This window comes from Pan troglodytes, chromosome 17 (assembly GCF_028858775.2).
Source record: "Pan troglodytes isolate AG18354 chromosome 17, NHGRI_mPanTro3-v2.0_pri, whole genome shotgun sequence".
NCBI lineage: Eukaryota > Metazoa > Chordata > Mammalia > Primates > Hominidae > Pan > Pan troglodytes.
In genome coordinates, this window is record NC_072415.2 from 30,894,690 (window position 1) to 30,915,497 (window position 20,808).

The 20,808-nt window shown below is 36.5% G+C and overlaps 1 protein-coding gene across 5 annotated transcripts in view; it reads right to left on the reverse strand.

The window, feature by feature from the left end:
• Nucleotides 1-20,808, reverse strand: part of ROCK1 (Rho associated coiled-coil containing protein kinase 1) — a 159,734-nt gene that overhangs the window by 101,313 nt on the left and 37,613 nt on the right. For 4 of the 5 annotated variants that reach the window (XM_063796020.1, XM_016933419.4, XM_001151982.5 and 1 more), the window contains exon 2: nt 19,963-20,044. Coding sequence is in view for 3 of the 5 variants with exons in the window: in XM_016933419.4 (XP_016788908.1) it covers nt 19,963-20,044 (82 nt within the window). In the remaining 2 variants the exon portion in view is untranslated. Of the gene's footprint in view, nt 1-19,962; nt 20,046-20,808 lie in introns of those variants that run through there. The other variant, XM_016933420.3, reaches the window with a different exon arrangement.

A 20,808-nucleotide genomic window follows, 5' to 3' on the forward strand; every position in this document is an offset into this window, starting at 1 on the left:
AAAGCTTCACATTTCAGAGTTGTACAAAATACACAGCAGCTATTAAACTTCAGTTCCAGTTCCTAATAAGAGCTGTATTAATATTCTTGTTTTCCTTTTCAAATGCATTTAAACTCAAGTGTTTGTGTACTTTATGACCAATAAATACATGCAACAGAGAGCAAATTTCTACAAAGTTATAAGTACCTTTAATTTTAGGTTACATATCCACTGCAAGATGCACCAGAAAGATGAACAATAATCAATTAATTCGCTGCACAAATATTTCTATCTACCATACATCAGGCTGTACAGCACTGGAGATAAATAAACGTAACTTTAAAATGTAGTTCCTATTCTTTAAGAGTTCAAACTCTAGCAAATAAAACAGAAACAATGAAAAAAAGAATTCAAAAAAATGTAATAAGGAAGATAAACAGTTTTTTGAGTACTAAGGAGGACACCTAACTAAAGCCTGCTGGGTGAGAGATAGCTAGGAAGACTTTCTGTAAATGATGGTACCTGAAACAAGTCTAAACTGAATAGTAGCGGTTAGCTAGACGATAGAGAATGAAAGAAAGAACAGGCCGGGTGTGGTGGCTCACGCCTGTAATCCCAAAACTTTGGGAAGCTGAGGCAAGCAGAATGTATGAGTCCAGGAGTTCAAGACCAGCCTGGGAAACATGATGAAACCCTGTCTCTACAAAAAATATTTTTTTAAAAATTAGCTGGGTGCAGTGGCAGTTTCCTGTAGTCCCAGCTACTCAGGAGGCTGAGGTGGGAGGATCACCTAAGCCCAGGACGTGAAGGTTGCAGTGAGCCAAGATCACACCAGTGCACTCCAGTCTGGGCGACAGAGCGAAACTCTGTCTCAAAAAAAGGAACGAACAAGTGAACAATATAAGCAGACAAGCAATGTAAACCAAGCACAGAGGAACTGTATCTAAGTTCTATGTTGCTGGAGTATCAAGTTTGTAGTAAGGACTGACAGAAGAGGCTGGAGAGCCCCAGGTAAGTTCAGGAGCTTGAACTTTACCTGTCAGCCGGTAGTTACAGTAATAAAACTAATATTTAAGTACCAAAAACCGTTTTCACATTAAAGTTTAAAGTAGCTCTCTACATGAAATAGATCAAAGAAACTGCTCTGTTCTAAATGAGGTTAAAGGTGTCAGAGAAGAGACAGAGCCTCATCTACTTCAGGCTCTTCCATAATACAGTCCCTGAGGAATGCTCTGGAATCTGCTGGGAACTGAGACGCACCACTACTTTGGGCAGGAAGCCATGAAAAGGAATTACGATGGATAAAACAACATAGTCAAACTTACATTTCAGGAAAACTACTCTAGGAAATACGTAGAAGATGAGTCCAATAAAGTCAAGACAGGAGGTGGGGAGAATTTTAAGAGTATTGTAATACCCCAGATGAGAGAGAAAGTTCTGAACCTGGATAATATAATAGCCTGTTACGTTGAAAAAAGATTCTTGGCTCTAGCTATGAGCTAGAATAGGCTGTAGAGTCTTGACAAAGACCGCAGACAAGTCATTTGAAATCTAAAAGATATTTCTATGTTCTACTGCCTTGGATTTTAGCTTGTTCTAATACAGGTTTACGTGCTAACAAGTGTAAATGTCTCTGTTGGATGGCTTTCAATCAAACTCAGAGATTCTATGGTTCTAGTTTTCCTAGTTCATTTCACCAAGGGTCCAACCTAGAACTAATCAAGAACTTAATGGTAAAAATCTAAGCATTAGACTTTAGTTTCCCAAACACTCAGGACTATGTATTCACACCCACCCAAATCTCAGGATCTTAAACAAAGCCTATTTATTGTAAAGTAGTCATGTAAGAAACCCACTCTTGGTCTAGGGGTACTATATAGCCTGAACTTTGTAGGCTTATGGCTCCATTGAGACAGAAAACAATGCATGCACTAGAACAGGGATTCCCAACCCCTGAGCCGTGGACCTGTACCGGTTCATGGCCTATTAGGAACTGGGCCACACAGCAGGAGGTGAGCAGTGGGTAGGCAAGCATTACCATCTGAGCTCCACCTCCTGTCAGATCAGCAGCGGCATTAGATTCTCACAGGGGCACAAACCCTATTGTGAACTGCACATGCGAGGGATCCAGGTTGCACATTCCTTATGAGAATCTTTTTTTAATGCCTGATGATCTGAGGTGGAATAGTTTCATAAAACCATCCCGTCTGCCACCCCCCAACCCCCAACCTGTCCATAGAAACACTGTCTTCCACAAAACTGGTTCCTGGCGCCAAAAAGTTTGGGGACTGCTGCTCTAAAGAAAAATAATAAGTACATAAATAAATATGTAACTTAATTTCACATTGTGATACATATTCTAAAGAAAATAAGACCAAGCTTTCCCAAGTCTGTAAGGGGAGACTATATACACAGGCTAATTCTTCAGTCACTTCAAACTCTGCACTGATTCCTCAAATAAACAAGAGTCGAGGAAAACAACTCAAAATTGGTTATTTTTTAATTGACTATTGATGCCACTCCCAATACCCCCAATTCTTTGAGCAGCTATTCTTGCCCAAAGGCTAACAGTCTTAGGCAAGTTTTTCTCTCTGTACACATTTGTTTGGCTGCTGCAATCACACACCATCAGTGAACAGCTTTCTCTGCTAGGGTAGTGAATAAACCACTCATACACTTACATAACATTGCAGCCTTTTTTTTTTTTTTTTTTTTTTTGGTCAAGCCTGCATGATCATTTTTCTTTATGAAGAAATTTTACTGGGATGAGATACTCTCTTTTAAATTTTCTATTTTTTCTCACTGTTGCTGTCCTATGAGTCAGGAAGATCACAGTGAGTGCTTAGTCTGGGAATGTCCAAAGTACACTGTATTCGTTTAGCACAGCTATACTGTCACTGCATAATTTAAAAAAATGCTTTGCCACCTAACTTGATAAAAATAATCCATACTCCATTATGCTTCAAAAAGGACAACATTTGGGCTGGGCATGATGGCTCACACCTGTAATCCCAGTGCTTTGGGACACAGAGGCAGGAGGATTGCTCAAGGCCAGGAGTTTGAAACCAGCCTGGACAACATACCAAGACTTGTCTTTACAAAAAATTTAAAAATTAGCCAGGCCCATGGTGGCATGCACTTGTAGTCCCAGCTACTTGGGAGGCTGAGGCAGAAGGACTGCTTGAGCCTAGGAGTTCGAGGCTGCAGTGAGCTATGAATGTGCCACTGCACTCCTGCCTGTGCGACAGTCTTTTAGGGGAGGGAAAAAAAAGACAACATTTCAAGTATACTCTTCTCTTCGTGCTTTGACACATGCGTATGCACTGGTAATAGAAAACAAATAAAATGTTGTGATATGGTGATACATATAGCACTCAAAACTGTCAAGCTGTAACAGCATCACTGTGATTTCTACTGTGCTGAGCAGCAGTGTGAAGCAAGGAGAGCATCACATATGGTCGCTGTTGTAGCTACTCAGCTTAGGTGTTGTAGAACAAAAGCAGCTATACACAATACATTTTTTAAAGTGTAGCAACGTCCCAAGAAAGCTTTATTTATGGACACTGAAATCTGAATTTCCTATTATTTCACATTCATGATATTGTTTCATTATTTCACCATCATGATCATGATGGGCTTTAAAAACCATCTACATATCAACTTCCAAATTTTTATCTCTAGTCTAGTCTCTCTTAAACTTCAAACTTATATATGCAATTGTATATTCTTCAATTATATATTCTTTTGACTTTTTTTTCAATCATGAAAAAATACAAAAAACATGCTTAGTTCATGAGCCACAGTGGTGGGCGAGATTTGGCCTGTGGGCTGTAGTTCACCAACTCCTGCTCTAATAAAACCCAGTGGCCTTCTGAGGGCACTGCTTCCCCACAGCTCTCAAGTGGGGACCTTTACTTTTCCACATGCCTTAGACAACCGACCCTGAAAGTGGGAGATCCCCCACATCCCCACCCCTAAATCTGCTAGCTTTGATTTTCATTATATTAGGTTGTATTTCCCACCTCTCATTGTTGCTGTAATCTACTGACTCTCAGAGGTCACCATGTCTCATTGCTAGACAGTTTTACTTCCTGATTTACTGAACTTCTCTCCAATATTCTCCTGTTTTAATTCTTAATAACTTTAATATACCCACAGATAATACTTACAGTACCTTGGCCTCTCAACATCTATACTTCTCTCCTTCAATGATCTTGTCCTCTACCTTACCTTGGTCACTCATTTCCATGGTCATATACTAGACCTTGTCATTACTCGTAATTATAATCTTCCAACAATTTCAATTAGAAAACTTACACTCTCTAAGCACTCTCTTATAGCTTTCCTGCTCAGTTCCTCTAGCATCTTAACTCCAACAACCCCAACCCTACCAGGACCTCCAATCCATTGATTCTACTACACTCATACTTTCCCTCGTTGCACTGATAGCCTCTTTTTCCTACCTAGCCAGCTTAAATTACATGGTCAATTATTATAATCACTCCCTTGCATATACCTTTAATGTCATGAGCTCTCTTCTGCCTCACTTTACTTAGTCTGGCAAAACGACAATCCTATTATAGTTAAATCCAACTCTCCAACTACTCTATGTCAGCACCCATGTAGTTGAATATGTCTCGATAAATACATAAAATCACAATGACTGATCCTATTTTAAAATTCATAATCACAAACATCAAGCTGGCCCTTAGTTCTACTTGGCAATCCTAAATTTCTAGTCACTCTCCCACTCTCCTAGAGACGTATTTCAAGTTTTCTTCTTTCTTCACACACCTCCCACAGCTCTCCCACTGATCCTCGTTCACAGCTAATGATCTTGTTTGGCTACTACCCTGAAACGAACGAAACAATCAGAAGAAAACTATCACTGACTTACCACCACTTACACACTTAACTATCAGCATGTACAAGCATATATTTTGTCTTTTCATCTTTTACTATGGGAGACTACTTCTATCTTAACTTAAACCCTCCACTCATGCACTAGATGTCATCCTTTTTCATTACTGTAGTTCAAGGACATTGCTCAAGCAATTCTCCCCTTTCTCCTCTATTACTAAGCTTTCCCCCTCCTAACTGGATCCCACCATGCTGTTTTCTCTCCCATCTTAGGGAAACAAAAAAAAACTCTTGATCCCATTTCTCTCAGCAGCTACTGTCCCATTACTCAACTCCCCACTGCAGCAAAATTTCTCAAAAGTTGTCTATACTTTCTGTGACTAAATCTTTCCTACTATTTGCTCTAAAACCCACTTCAGGCCGGCTCTTACCTTTCTTTCAAAACTACTTGTCAAAGTCACAAATGAGCATCATGTTGCTAAATCCAATGACTAATTCTCAGCCCTCATCTTGATATATCAGTGGTTTTAACACTTCGATCACTCTCTCCTGATACACATTCTTTACTTGACTTTCAGGACACAACATTCTTCCAACAATACTGAAGATTTTACTTTTCAACCTTAGTAGTTTTCAGTTGCCTTGGCTGGTTCCTCCCCTTCTCTCAGATTTCTTAACACTGGAGCATTCCAAGGCTCAGTCCTCAATGGTGACTTCTTCTCTATCTACACTCACTTCTCTGGTGGGCTTTAAAAACCATCTACATATCAACTTCCAAATTTTTATCTCTAGTCTACATGTCTCTCTTAAACTTCAAACTTATCTATTCAATTACTTTCAAAATATATCCTCTTTTGAAAAACATCTCAAATTTAACGTGCCAAAAACTGAAGAAATATTCTCACCCAAAACTTATACCCTATGTGTCCCACACTTTGGCCGATGGCTCAATTTTGCTCAGGACAAAAACCTAGGGGGCATTCTTGACTCCTTTTTTTTCTTACACTCCACATCCTATCTTTCAGGAAAATATGTTGGCTCTCTCTTTGAAATATATCTGTAATCTGATAACTTCTCACCCTCTACATTGCTACCATGCTAGACCAAGTCACCATCATCTCTTCCTTGGATTACTGTGATAGACTCTTAACTGATTGCCCTGTGTCTATTCTCAACATAGGGTGATGTTCTTAAAACACAAGTCAGATCATGTCACTTCTCTGCTCAAAAGTCTCTAATGTCTTGCCATCTCACCCAGAGCAAAAGCCCAAGATTTTACAATGGCCTACAAGACTCTACATGACCTAGCCTCCCCATTTCCTTACCTCTATGATATCATCCTACAATTCTCCCCCTTGCCTAATCCTCTCCAGCCACACTGGCTTCCTTGATGTTCCTCAAACAGGCCAGGTACACTCTCCTCCCTTCAGGCCTTTGCACTAGCTGCTCCTCTGTATGCCACTCTCTTCCCTCAGACATCCACATGGCTAACTCCCTCAACTACTTCAACTCTTTTTTCAAATGTCACCTTTTAGCAAGGCCTACCCTGGCCACCTTACCTAAAACAGCAAACTTCTCAGAACTTCCGATCCTTCTTAAACTGTTGTATCTTTTCCTATGGCAGATTTTGACCTCTTTGTTATTCACAAAATTAGTTTTATGCAAAATAATATTTGCAAAATCACAAATCTGGTAAGTCTTCATTCATTCTAAAACCTCCAAATAGGATGTTGTGACCATCTAGACTCTTTTATCAATTTCTGATTGTCAACTATATTGAGTCAGGTGATGCTGGCAGAAAGCTAAGATTCAGAGAAGTGAAATACTACTATGCAACATATTCAGCAAGAAATAAAATGAGCAAATTGAGTCATAAATAGGAACCACAGTCTTGACAACCACTAACTAGCTAATCATTAGAGCTAGTCGTTTAGAGTTAATCTTTCTCCAAATGATCACAAGTTAGCAAAAGGGCCAGTGCAAAAAGGTTAACTTACAGCTTCTGGGTTACCAAAAATTCAAAAGCATTTCAATCATATATAATCTCTTCAATCTAATTTTCAAGAAAGCAAATGGATGATTTTTCCTAATACTGTTTTAAAAATTGGCCAGGCGCTGTGACTCATGCCTATAATCCCAGCACTTCAGGAGGCCAAGGCAGGTGGATTGCTTGAGGTCAGGAGTTCAAGATCAGCCCGGCTAACATGGCGAAACCCCGTCTCTACTAAAAACACAAAAATTAGCCGGCACAGTGGTGGGCGCCTGTAATCCCAGCTACTCGGGAGGCTGAGGCATAAGAATCACTTGAACTCGAGAGGTGGAGATTGCAGTGAGCCGAGTTCGGGCCACTGCACTCCAGCCTGGGCGACTGACCGAGACTCTGTATCAAGAAAAAAATTAAATTAAATTAAAAATAAATAAAAATCAACTTTATACCCAGTAAATTTTACTTCTACGAATTTATCCTAAGGAAATGAGATACAATGTGGGACCAAGATACCTACAATAAAGTAGTTTTTACAATTTTAAAGAGCAAATAATTTCATATACATAGAGTATTAGGTAACATTTAAAATTGTGTTGAATATTTAATTACATAGAATTATGTTCAGCATATAATGTTGTGCAAAGAAATAGAACTGTATACAGTATATGAACTTGATTTTCTAAAAACATAATTATATACTGATACACAGATATGGATTTTTTTAAAGGCCAGAAGAAAATATGCCAAAACAATAACTGCAGTCATCTCTGAGTTTGGTGAGACTACAGATTATTCTGCCACATTTTCTATATATTTTAAGTTTTTTATAATGACCCTTTGTTGCTTTTCTAATGAAAAAAAAAAAAGATGTATTTTGCCTACCCTAAGATCCTAGATTATAAAACGTACCATTACTTTATGTACCACTAGAGATTCTAAGACACATTCTAATTTCAAAAATGTTCAAAGTTTTTTTAAATGTCAGAATAGGTAAAATATGGTAATAAACATTATGTACCATGTACTGTTTGACCAGAATACTGCTACTCTGCCTAAAAAAGCCCAGTATACATTGCATACTTTTAGAGTAGTGAAAGCAGCCCTAAAAAGCTCAAAAATTAAACTTATTTGAAAAATTCACAAGAATGTTATATTCAATTCCATAAAAATCTGATTTTTCTTTTCTTTTTCCTTGAGACAGGGTCTCACACTGTCATGCAATCTCAGCTCACTGCAACCTCCACCTCGGAGTTCACGCGATTCTCCCACCGCAGCCTCCCAAGTAGCCGGGACTATAGGCACACAACACCATGGACAACTAATTTTTGTATTTTTGCAGAGACACAGTTTTGCCATGTTGCCCAGGCCGATCTCGAACTCCTGGGCTCAAGTGATCTACCTGCCTCGGCCTCCGAAAGTGCTGAGATTACAGATGTGAGCCACTGCAACCAGCACTGTTTTAATTAAGAAAATTATTTCATGTCCAAATGTTCAAATAAAATCACACTCTAGGAAGATGTGCTACATTTTGACTGCATAGGCACATATGCACGCATCCACCCACCCACATACACACAGAGTAATCCAGTTTGATAAACAGACCAACAAAAAATAAATATAAAAAATCCAGACTCCTAAATTCAAACTCCTCAACATGGCAAAAAATATATATATATATCATTAGTGACTGTCCAGTCTTATAGTTCTAGATAAGATACTCCCCACAACCATGCTCTAGCAATGCCTAGTTATTTGCAATTACCTATATAAGCCCATATTGCTTCATCAATCTGTGCCTTTGCAGATGTTATCACTAGCCTAAAATGACTTCCCCCACCACCTTATCTGACCAAGTTACTATTAAACAAGATCTAATCTTTTATCTCCTCTTTAGACATTCCTGATTCCCTCTCAAGCACAAGGTATGACTCCCTTCTCTGGGACATTATTTCCCTATATTTCACCTAACAATCTGAACTGGAATTGTTTCTATAGGTCTGTTTCTTCTATTACATTGTATGTCCCCACAATCCTTAAGGATAGAGATTATACTTGTACTCGATGCTACTGAAATATTAAAAACACTTAATGACATTATATACAAATGGAGATAAACACATGCTGCATTTATCTATTCAGGAACCACAGAAAAGCCATATATATTTACTCCAAAGTAATAAAAGTAAATATTTAAAAATCAATCTTGAGTTTCTCAAAATGTTAAACATAGAATTACCATATGACCCACCAATTCCACTTCTAGGTATCTACGCAAGAACAATAAAAACATATGTCTACACAAAAACTTCTACACAAATGTTCATAGCAGCATTATTCATAAAAGCCAAAAGAGAATCAATACAAATGTCCATCAGCTGATAAGCAGATAAACAAAATGTGGTATATCCATACAATGGAATATTACTGGCAATTAAAAATGAAATACTGACACATGCTATAACACTATGAACAATGAAAACATGCTAAGCCAAAGAAGGCAGTCACAAAAGACCATTTTATTGATGATTCCTTCTATAGGAAATGTCTCTACAGAGTCGGCAAATCTATAGAGACAGAAAATAGATTAGTGGTTGTCTAGGGCTGGAAGCCTGGAGAGAAATGGAGACTGACTGTTAATGGGTATGAGGTTACTTTACAAAGTGATGAAAATGTTGTAAAAGCAACTGTGGTAATGGTTGCACAACTCTGAAAATACACATACACCCAAAAAGCTCACTGAATTGTATACTTCAAACGGGTGAATTTTATAGTATGTAAATGATAACTTAATAAAGTTGCTTTAAAAAATCAATCTTGAGTTTGGCAATGATTTTTATATGACACAAAAAGCACAATCAATGCAGAAATAGTTTATAAGTTAGATTTCATCAAAATTAAAATTTTTGCTCTATGAAAGACATTATGCAAATGAAAATTGACAGTAGCAAATGCGGCAAGGATGCACAACAACAGAAACTCTCATTCATTGTTGGTGGGAATGTATAATAAAATGGTATAGCCACTTTGGAAGACAGTTTGGCAGTTTCTTAAGAAGTTAAACCTATTCTTAGCAAACAACCTAGCAATGCTACATCTGTGTATTTACATATCTGCCCAAGTGAATTTCAAACTAAATTCATGGCCGGCACGGTGGCTCACGCCTGTAATTCCAGCACTTTGGGAGGCCGAGGCAGACAGAGCACCTGAGGTCGGGAATTTAAGATCAGCCTGACCAACATGGAGAAACCCTGTCTCTACTAAAAATACAAAATTAGCCGGGCATTGTGGCGCATGCCTGTAATCCCATCTACTAGGGAGGCTGAGGCAGGAGAACTGCTTGAACCTGGGAGGTGGAGGTTGCCGTGAGCTGAGATTGCGCCATTGCACTCCAGCCTGGGCGAGAAGAGCGAAACTCCATCTCATAAAAAAAAAAAAAAAAAAAAAAAAACCTAAATTCATGCAAAAACTTGTACACGAATATTTACGGCAGCTTTATTCATAATTGCCCCAAACAGGAAATAACGAATATGTTCTTCAACAGAGGAATGAACAAACAAACCAAGGTATATCCATTCAATAGAAGGTTGCTCTGCAATTTAGGGGAAAAAAGGAAAAAGCAACTACTTCACACAACATGGACAACATGGAGGAATCTTAAATGCTTTTTTTTTTTTTTTTTTCAAGGCAGAGTCTTGCTCTGTCACCCAGGCTGGAGTGCAATGGCGCAATCTTGGCTCACTGCAACCTCCACTTCGCAGGTTTAATTGATTCTCCTGCCTCAGCCTCCCAAGTAGCTGGAATTATAGGCACCTGCCACCATACCCGGCTAATTTTCGTATTTTTTAATACAGACGGGGTTTTGCCATGTTGGCCAGGCTGGTCTTGAACTCCTGATCTCAGGTGATCTGCCCGCTTCAGCCTCCCAAGGTGCTGGGCTTACAGGCAAGAGCCACCGTGCCCAGCCTTAAATGCATTTTTGCTAAGTGAAAAAAAGACAGAATCAAAAGGCTATACACTGTATGATTCCATTTAATGACATTCTGGAAAAGGTAAAACTATAGGAACAGAAAAAGAGATCAGTGTTTCCCAGGAGTGGGGGTGATGGAACTGTTCCGCATGGTATTGGGGTGTTGCAGACAAGACTATGTGTTTGTTAAGACCCACAGAACTATATACACTTTATGCAAATTTTAAAAATCATTTGGGATTCTGGGGGATCTCAGGATGGAATCCAGATTCTAACAAATGAATCTAAATGTATGACTAACATATGACATGCCCTCATTGAAGGTGGTGAGGGAAAAGAAGCTGAACTACGTAATGCTGGAAAACTGTTTTAGCTGGAAACTAAGGCTAAAGACAAAAAAGGAACTGTACAAAGATATTGTGTTCCAGTTGGTAAACCCATTTCTCACAGGGTGTATGGTTTATTTTACATGAATATTAGGGTTGAGTAAGTAAATACCAATAATGGAAGCCAGGTTTCTCATCATCAGAGAAAAAAAGTTAGAAACAGGCAAGGGCAAAAGCTAGAATGAATCTTGTGATACTAGTTTAGAGCTGGTAGTATCAGTCTAAACACGTTTAACATGTGTACAAGTATAGAATTATAGTTATGTGTATAGTCACAGGCTGGTATACATGCATACATATATTTCCTAGCTATGGCAGCTGAGAGGGCCTTGAAATAGTGATCACCAGTAGCAATAAGCACACCTAGCACCCAGATCTTGGTTTCTAAATATCATTCTCCAATAAAAGGAACCAGAACTCCTTGGAAAAAATGGCTGATTTCAGGGCTGAGGGAAAATATAAGATGAGCCTGGAGCATCGTGTAATGCCAGAAAGTAAAGAAGTGTTCCTTTTTTTAAAAAAAGTAAGAACATGTCAAAGAACACAGGAGTAGGAGCTGGGTCCAACCTGAAAGAGCTCCCAAAAGGCAAAAATGAGAACAATTTAAGTAACAAAGTATTAGGTTGGTGCAAAAGCAATTGAGATTTTTGCTAAAAATAGTGGCAAAAACTGCAATTACTTTTGCACCAACCTAATAACACACTACTGGATTACAACCCAAAGTATGAAATAAATATATGCAGTTTATATTATGTAAATCAATGACTAAATTAATAAATGGGGGAGAAAAGGCAAATCTTCCCTACAGAATTCCAAATAATACGTGTAAATAGTCTCCCCTCCAGGAGAGTATGGAAAGGGAATACGCTCCCCTCCACAGCGTTTGGAAAAAGAAAATGGTAACTTTCTAGTGGAGAAACTTGCCAGACACTACCTTAAACCAAATGATAAGCGTTAACATCACCAGTGATGTGCCTAGATTTATGATGGAGTTATGTTCCAATGAAACCCTCATAAAGCTGGAAATTTTAAAGTCAGAGACCACCTGAACTTTCTAGATCATCTCTAACAAGTCAGTATCCAACGTCTAATGCACTGAGCTCATATATAACAAGTACTTACTATGCTGTCAGGTTTGGCAGTAAAAACATAAATGCCCTTGCTCTCATGGCACTTAAAATCTAGTGACAGGAGAAGGAGAAAAAGGAGAATGGATACTGTCTTAAGTCTGTTTTTTGCTGCTATAACAGAATACCACAGAATGGGTAATTTATAAAAGAAAAAAGGGCATCTGGCAAGGGTCATTCAATGGTAGACAAGTGGAAGAGTAAGAGCATACATGCACAAGAGCTCACTTTTATAACCCCTTCCTACAATAACAGCATTAATCCATTCATGGGGGTGGAAGCCACATGACCTAATCACTTCTTAACGTCCCCACCTACTAGCACTGGCAATTAAACTTTAATGAGTTTTGGTGGGGGCATTCAAACCACAGCAGGTACCAATCAAATAGTCATACAAATAAATATAACCTGTGATAAGTATACAAGATGCCATAGAAGTACATGCTTAGAAGGTCAGATCTATGAAGCCTAGATAACCAAGAGGTTAGGGAACAAAAATGAAGGCTTATTTGAAATTTAAAGGATGACTGCTTTGAGTTGGGTGGGTTGGAAAGAATTCTAGAAAGAGAACAACAACATCTGAAAAGTCTTATGGAGAAGGTGTCATGGTACTTTCCAGGAAATAAATGTCAGCGTGTAGCTGATGTGTAAGGAAACAAGGAGGAGAGGTGTACAGTTAAGAATGTAACTTAGAAGCTTAGATAGCATCAAGTTTAGAAAATCCACCAAAAAGCTGGGAATGGAATTTGACTTAAATTTACTATTCAAAAAGAATCCTCTGGCAGCAACGTAGGTAACTGTACATAGGCAAAACTAGATGTATTATTGAGACTGAATGGAAGATTTTTGTGATCATTTAAATGAAAATGAAGAAGCTTAAACAACAGTTCTGTTGGAAAAAGAGGGAAAGTCAAGCCTCTGTATGAAGACTGCCACTGTTCAGAAATCTGCACTTATCAGTCTTTTCTTTGGTTTATTATAACCAGACCATTTACCTATCTTTAGTTTTCTGGGAACTCCATCATTCTCCAAAGTTTCTCTAAAGATCTTCAATCACCTCAGCATGTTAATTCAATAGGTGTAAACTGCCTCGATTTAGAGGTATTTAAAGCACTCAAACTTTCTCCTCTTCCTTGAACTTCAATTTCTTTATCTAAGTTTTTAAAACTCATGAGAATTATGAAAAGAAAAAACAAGCAACTAAGTAATTTTTTAAAATATCCAACCCATTAACCCAAAAGCCCCAGCCTGCCATTTCAGTCTCATCCCCTGCAGTCCGTCCTCCCGACCCTTTCTCTCTCATTATAAACCAAGTTCAATTTACACCAAACTCCTGGTTCCTCAAAGATGTCATACTTTTGGAAGACTCTGTGATTTAAATGGTCTTCCCTCTCAGAACTGTCCTTCCTCAATTGAAAAATCTAGCCCATGTTTTAAGACTCAAATATTACTTTCTTTTGGAAGCCTTTCTTTACCCCATTCAAGATCTGTGTATCATTACATTCTCTACAAACTTCTACTATTATAAGGTATATCTGTGTGTGTGTCCATCCATGAGATGGTAAGAGCTACAGTTCCTAAGAAAAACAGTCTTGTTCTTCATGTCTTTAGTGACTGGTCATTCAAAAACTGTTTCAAGAATGGTCTCATGTAGTGAAATTATCCTTTTCTCACACATCTTGAATCCTAATTCTAACCAGGAAGGATGGGAGTAGAAGAGAGAATGACTTGTAAAGGGCTTAAGAGCTTTTCACAAGTTGTGGCTCATTATAGTCTTCTAGCCTAACACATTTTTAATAGATTTATACTACTCTTTTGTATTTATCCCTGGATATGTATTCATACTTCTGATCTGGTTCATAAAACTTTATAATCTCAGCTGAGAACTCCCTGTGGAAGAACCTTGCTTTCTATGGCTGCAACCTTCTAATATTTATTGCTTTTGATTACATTTTCTAAGCTTGGAGCACGTGTCTAACTGTGCCCACTATTTCTTTCCTTCATCAACATAAAGTCTTAGGCAGTTTTGCCTCTCAAGGGATATTTGGCAATGTCTAGAAATATTTCTGGTGATCACAATTGGGGATAGGTGTTAGGATATGCTACTGGCATTAAGAAGGCAGAGGCCAGGGGTGCTGCTAAACATCATACGATGCAAAGAACAGCCTCCCAGCAAAGAGTTATCTGACCCAAAATGTCATTGGTGCCACTTGAGAAACCCTGGTCTAAAGTGAATGAATGCTTTGTCTCAAGGTCTGTGTAACATTCTAAATGATCATCTCTTTTGATCACTAACTCTGAATAGTGATTATTCGCATTACTTTCTCAGTAATTGTACTAGTGCCAAAGCAACCAAAAATTTACCAACTGTACTGTATGCTTTTATCACCATAGCTATTATGTCACTTTTGTAATCTATACTATAAAAGATATAGTATATGACATAAAATATCAGTTCTGTTTTTTTTAAGCCAAACAAATGAGCTCTCTTGCATTTATACCCGGAGGTTCATGAATTTTCTTCATTCAATGGTCTTACCTTCTCCATTATCTTCTTTTAGACTAAGATTTGTTTGATAAACATGTTTTTCTATTAACATATAATTATGAATCTTGTACCCTACAGTCTCTGTGACATCCATAATGGTTTATAAGCATATACAATCATAATCACTGTTCCCAAATTTTCTCTCCCTTCATCCTCCCAATGTTCTGGCTCCCAACATGTGTCTTCAAAACTGTGACTAACTCCCACAACAATCACTTAATTTTATCTTGGTATCATCTCTCTAACTCCTATGAAAATGTCACCTGAAATCTTTCCTTATCAGGTATGTGAGGCTGATAAACATCGTCTTTGCAGCCTTATTATTTAGGTATCATACACCAGAGCCCAGAAAAGTAAACCTTTATATTTAACTATTCAGTCAAATGTTCACAGATTCTCTTTTCCCTTTTGTTTCCACACACTTCTTAACACAAAGAGATAAAAATTAACAGGTTGGAATATAATTAAACCTGATGATTAAAAATTATATTTGAGGCTTAATTTAATATGACTTAAGCTGAATTTTTTAAAGAAAAATATTTTATCCCATATTCCAGGTATATTCTTAGATCTCTACATCTGATATATGTCAGCAAAAAGCAATTAGAAACAAAACAAAAATTTACCTTTAATAAAATAATTTTGATGTGCTTGCTGATGAAAGCTAAATCTATATAAAAGAATTTCAGTGGTATGTAAAATGCTATCCTATACAAATCTATTGCTCTGTGTGAAACATAAAAACACAACGCCAGTAATTGAAGGAGAATGTTCTAATTATATTGAAAAAATAAGTTTGTTATGTTTATTTACACTTATAACATGTTTATTCACCTTGTTTTTGTTCATGTCTTTAAATTTTATTATGATTTCATGGTAGCCATATACATTGTTTTCCTTAAAAAATTAACTTACATAGAAGTAATTTTTTTTCTTGAAGTAACATATTAGTTTAGAATTAGGCTGATTACTAAATGAGCACTAAACTTCATGTTTTTTAAGGTTGAGTTTGTTAATATAACTAATAAACATAGAGTAAATGATGCTTTTTGTATATAGATTTCAATGCATTTCTGACTAACACATATACTCATGTAATCATCACCACAAAGAGGTTACAGAATTCCAAGGTTTCTTCATATCCTTTTCTAACTCCTGAAGTTTTACCTCAACCATAGGATTTCTAGCTCAAAGTTTTGCATTTCCAGCATGTCCTACAAATGGAATCATGCGGTATGTAGCCTTTTTGTGTCTGGCTTTTTTCACTTAAGAGAATGCTTCTGAGATTGCTGGATATTGCACATATCAGTAATTCATTACTTTTTATTATTCAGTAATATCCCACTATGTGGTTGTACCACAATTTATCCATTGATCAGCTGACGGGCACTTGAGTTGCTTCCAGTTTTCAGCAAACATAAAGTTGCCTTAAACATTTTAATACAGCTCTTTGTGCAGACATATACTTTCATTTCTTTTCAGTAAATATCTAGGAGCAGAATTCCTGGGGTCATATAGTAAAGTGCATGTATAACTTTATAAGAAACAACCAAACTGTTTTCCAAAGTGCCTTACCATTTACCAGTCAGCAATGTACAGGGTTCCAGCTGCAATGCATTTTCATAAATACTTGATATTGTCAGTTTAGAAAGTTTTAATCATTCTAATAGAGGTGTACTAGTATCTTATTGTGGCCATAATTTGCAACTTCCTAATGACTAACCACCACGAACAGTTCTGCACGTGTTTACTGGCCATTTTTACATCTTCTTTGGAGAAATGTCTATTCAAATATTTTTCCTACTTTTAAACTGAACTATTTGTCTTGTTATTATTGAGTTGTTACACTTGTTTATATATTCTAGATACCAGTCCTTTATTGGACATACGATTTGCTAATGTTTTCCTATTTTGTAAGTTGTCTTTTCACTCTTTTTTTTTTTTTTTTTTTTTTTTTTGAGACAAAGTCTTGCTCTGCCGCCCAGGCTGGAGTGCAGTGGTGCAATCTTGGCTCACTGCAACCTCCACCTCCAGGGTTCAAGCAATTCTCCTAGCCTCAGCCTCCGAAGTAGCTGGGATTACAGGTGTCTGCCAACATGTCTGCTAATTTTTGTATTTTTAGTAGAGATGGGGTTACGCCATGTTGGCCAGGCTGGTCTGGAACTCCTGGACAGAACTGATCTGCCCGCCTCAGCCTCCCGAAGTGCTGGGATTACAGGCGTGAGCCACCATGCCTGGCCTTCACTCTTGATAGTATCTTTGAAGCATAAATAAAAGTTTTTTATTTTGATGATGTCCAGTTTATCTATTTTTCTTTTGTTGCTTGTGCTTTTGGTATTACATCTAAGAAACAACTGCTTAGTCCGAGGTCATGAAGATTTCAACCTATGTTTTCTCCTAAGAGTTTTACATTTTTAACTTTTATATTTTCAGTTAATTTTTGTACATGATACGAGGTAGGAGTCCAAATTCATTCCCTTGCATACGGATATCCAGTTGTCTGAACACCACTGGTTGAAAGGATTATTCTTTCTTCTTTCACATGCTTTGCAACTATTTTTTCCCAGCCTTTGGCTTATCTTTTCATTTTCTGAACAGTGTCTTCTGAAGAGAACTACTTTAAATTTCGATAAGTCTAATTTATCCTTTTTCAAAAATGGTTTGTGTTATTTGTGTCCTATCTAAGAAAAACTTGCCTAAGGAAAGTGGCAAATATGTTCTATGTTTTCTTCTAGAAGTGTTATTGTTTTAGCTCTTACATTTACGTTGATGATCTATTTTGAGTTAATTTTTGTATACAGTGCAAACTGAGGCTTGAACATTGAATTATCCTGTCACCTTTGTTGAAATCAATTAACCATATACTTGCATGCACAGGTCTATTTCTAGATTCTCTTTTCTGTTCCACTGAACTATGTGTTTATTCTTTCATCAAGACTATACTGTCTTGATATTGACCTTAATCCTCCAACTTGCTCTTACTTTTCGAAACTGTTTTGGCTGTTCCAGGTCCTTTACATTTCCATATGAATTACAGAATTTCTGGTCACCTTATACAAAAAACTGTCTGCTAAGGTTCTGAGAATATACGGACTCTATAGATCAATTAATTTGGGGACTGTTAACATTTTAATATTGAATTGTACAATCCATGAACATTGAATATCTTGTTAGGTCTTCCTTAATTTCTGTCTACAATGCTGTATAGTTTTCAGTAAACAGGTTTACACATATTTTGTCAAATTTACTCCTAAATTTTTCATGTTTTTGCTTCTATTGTAAATGGTGCTGTATTTGTTATAATAAATTAATTCCCAATTGCTTGTTGTTAATAAATGTATGTGCAACTGCTTTTTGGATATTAATCTTCTAACTTTCAACCTTGCTGAATGTACTTATTAGTTCATGTAGCTTTTTTGCAGAATCTTGAGGATTTTCTATATGGAAAATCATGCTGTCTAAATTGGGAAAGTTTTACTTCTTCCTTTTCAATCTGTACGGCTTTTCTTTATTTTACCTAATGGCACTGGCTAGAACTTCTAAGACAATGTTAAATAAAAGTGGTAAGAGAGGACAGATTTGCCTTTTCCAATCTTAGGGGAAAAGCATTTGTCTTAAACAAGTAGATACAATCTAAACTGTAGGTTTCTTGTAGATTCCCTTTATTGGGGAAAGGAAGCTTCCTTCACTTCCTAGTTTGCAGACAGATATTTTAAAATTGTGAATGGATATTAAATTTTATCAAATGCTTTTTCTGCATCTACTAAATTTCCTTTTTAAAATATGTTAATATGGTAAATTAAACTAATTGATTTTTGAATTTTATACTAACTTAGTAATCCTGGCATAAACTATCCTTGGTCATGATTTTTACCTACTGCTACATATGACTGCCCTAAAATTTTGTTATATTATTCTCTGCATTTTTCTCCAATTTAAAAATTAAAATAAATTGTACAGGTTTACCAGTTAAAACAGTTTACTTTAGATTTACACTTTTATTTCACTTATTTCTACTAAAGCATTAATGTCTCTATTTATAAAATATACAAGCATACTTAACATTATGAAAGCAACAAAGTACCACAGTTTAAGGAAGCATGAATTTCATTCTTGCTAGCCATTACTTTAAAAAAAACCATGCCCCACCCTCTGCCTTTGTACTAAGGAGCATTTACCCCTTATCTACACCATCTCTATAAATGCCAGTTACCATAAGATAAATAGTTACCATAAGATAAATAGTCAAGCCTCTCCATCTTTTTAGTTCCTTCACTATGTTGTCAGGTAGGGAGGTAAGCAACTGTAAATATTAATAAAATTTTACTGCTATGTCCGTAGGACATGAGAAATAATTAAAACTTTTATACTTAAAAACTTCTCAGTTCAGAATCTGGCACCATATTCAAAAACGAAAATAAAACTAAATAACTTTTTAAAAATTGAAAAACTAAAAGATCATAAAATTAAAAAATTCTAATACAAGATTTCAAAGTATAGAAGTGATTTAAAAAATCAAAAAGATATGACTATTTAGAAAAACAAAACCTTTGTAATAAAACATATATAACCAAAATTGAAAGATAACACCAAAACCAATCAAACTTACATGTATCAATATTTATAGTTCAGAAACAGAAATAAATAAATGAAGTAAGGAGGACTTTATGATCTAAATCTTATCAATTCTTTAAGATTAAAAGTTTAAAATTATAAGTTATTTAATCAAATTTTTAAATGATAATATCCAATCTAAAAAGGAGCCTTCGGAAAAGAATATCTGTAAAATTTAAATATAAAACAGCTTTCATGGAGAAAAATTCTCATATCTCAGCAGTTACTCAAACTCAATGTGCAGTTATTCAAACTCAATGCACAGTTTTTTGAATACTTATTTTAACTATTTTTCATCCCTTTCTCTTCAAAATATTTTGGTTCTCCTAACAGGCATCCAAATTGTTTCTTTCACACTTCCTACTAAATTCTATGTAGAAATCATTGATGAAATCACCAAAAAGTAAATAGAAGAAAAAATAAGGGCTTGAATGACCTAAGTCAAAATGTAGTTATATGAAGTCTGTCATTAACCTCCACAAAAAATTACTTACATCTGCTTAAAAAGTTGTCAATATTTTTGTTTTTTCTTAAGGCAGGAAAATCCAAATCATATACCAAAGCATCCAATCCATCCTAAAGAAACAAACAAACAATGGTTAGTTTTTTGGATCACATTATACAGTCTCCTTTTTTATGAAAGAATAAAATATATGCTTTAATATTTAATTTCCCCTAACACATCTTGTGTACATTTAACACCCTCTACGAGATTAGATGAGTACTGGGAGAAAAGTGGTTTTCATTTCATATGCAGTTCTTTTCACCTTCTAAGTCTGCCAGGCCCAGGGGCAAGAAAATTACCACAGATTGGCTGCAAGTGATTTCAATCCATGCACTTTTCCCCTCATAAGGACATGAAATTTTATTTTGCATTACTTCTCCTTACTACTGCATTTATCTTTATCTTAGACATCAAAAACCTACATTTGTTACTATAAATATTTTACAAGGTAACAGCTAAATAATAAAATGTGAGGTTTAATATAAAATAAATACTGCATAATCACAAATGCAAGCTATATACATTTTTAATTATAAAAATGTATTAGATTGTCATGGGTCTTCTTTCTTTCTTTGAGGCACTTTCTAGGGAAAGCTAGCAGTAAAGGACACACATGAGCTTTTGCATTTTTTCTGCTTTTTTTTTTTTTGAGGGTCTTGCTCTGTTGGCCAGGCTGGAGTGCAGTGGTGCAATGTTGGCTCAATGCAACCTCCACCTCCTGGGCTCAAGCCATCCTCCTGCCTCAGCCTCTTGAGTAGCGGGGACTACAGGCTCACGCTACCACACCTGGCTAAATTTTGTCTTTTTGTGTATAGACAGAGTTTCACCATATTGC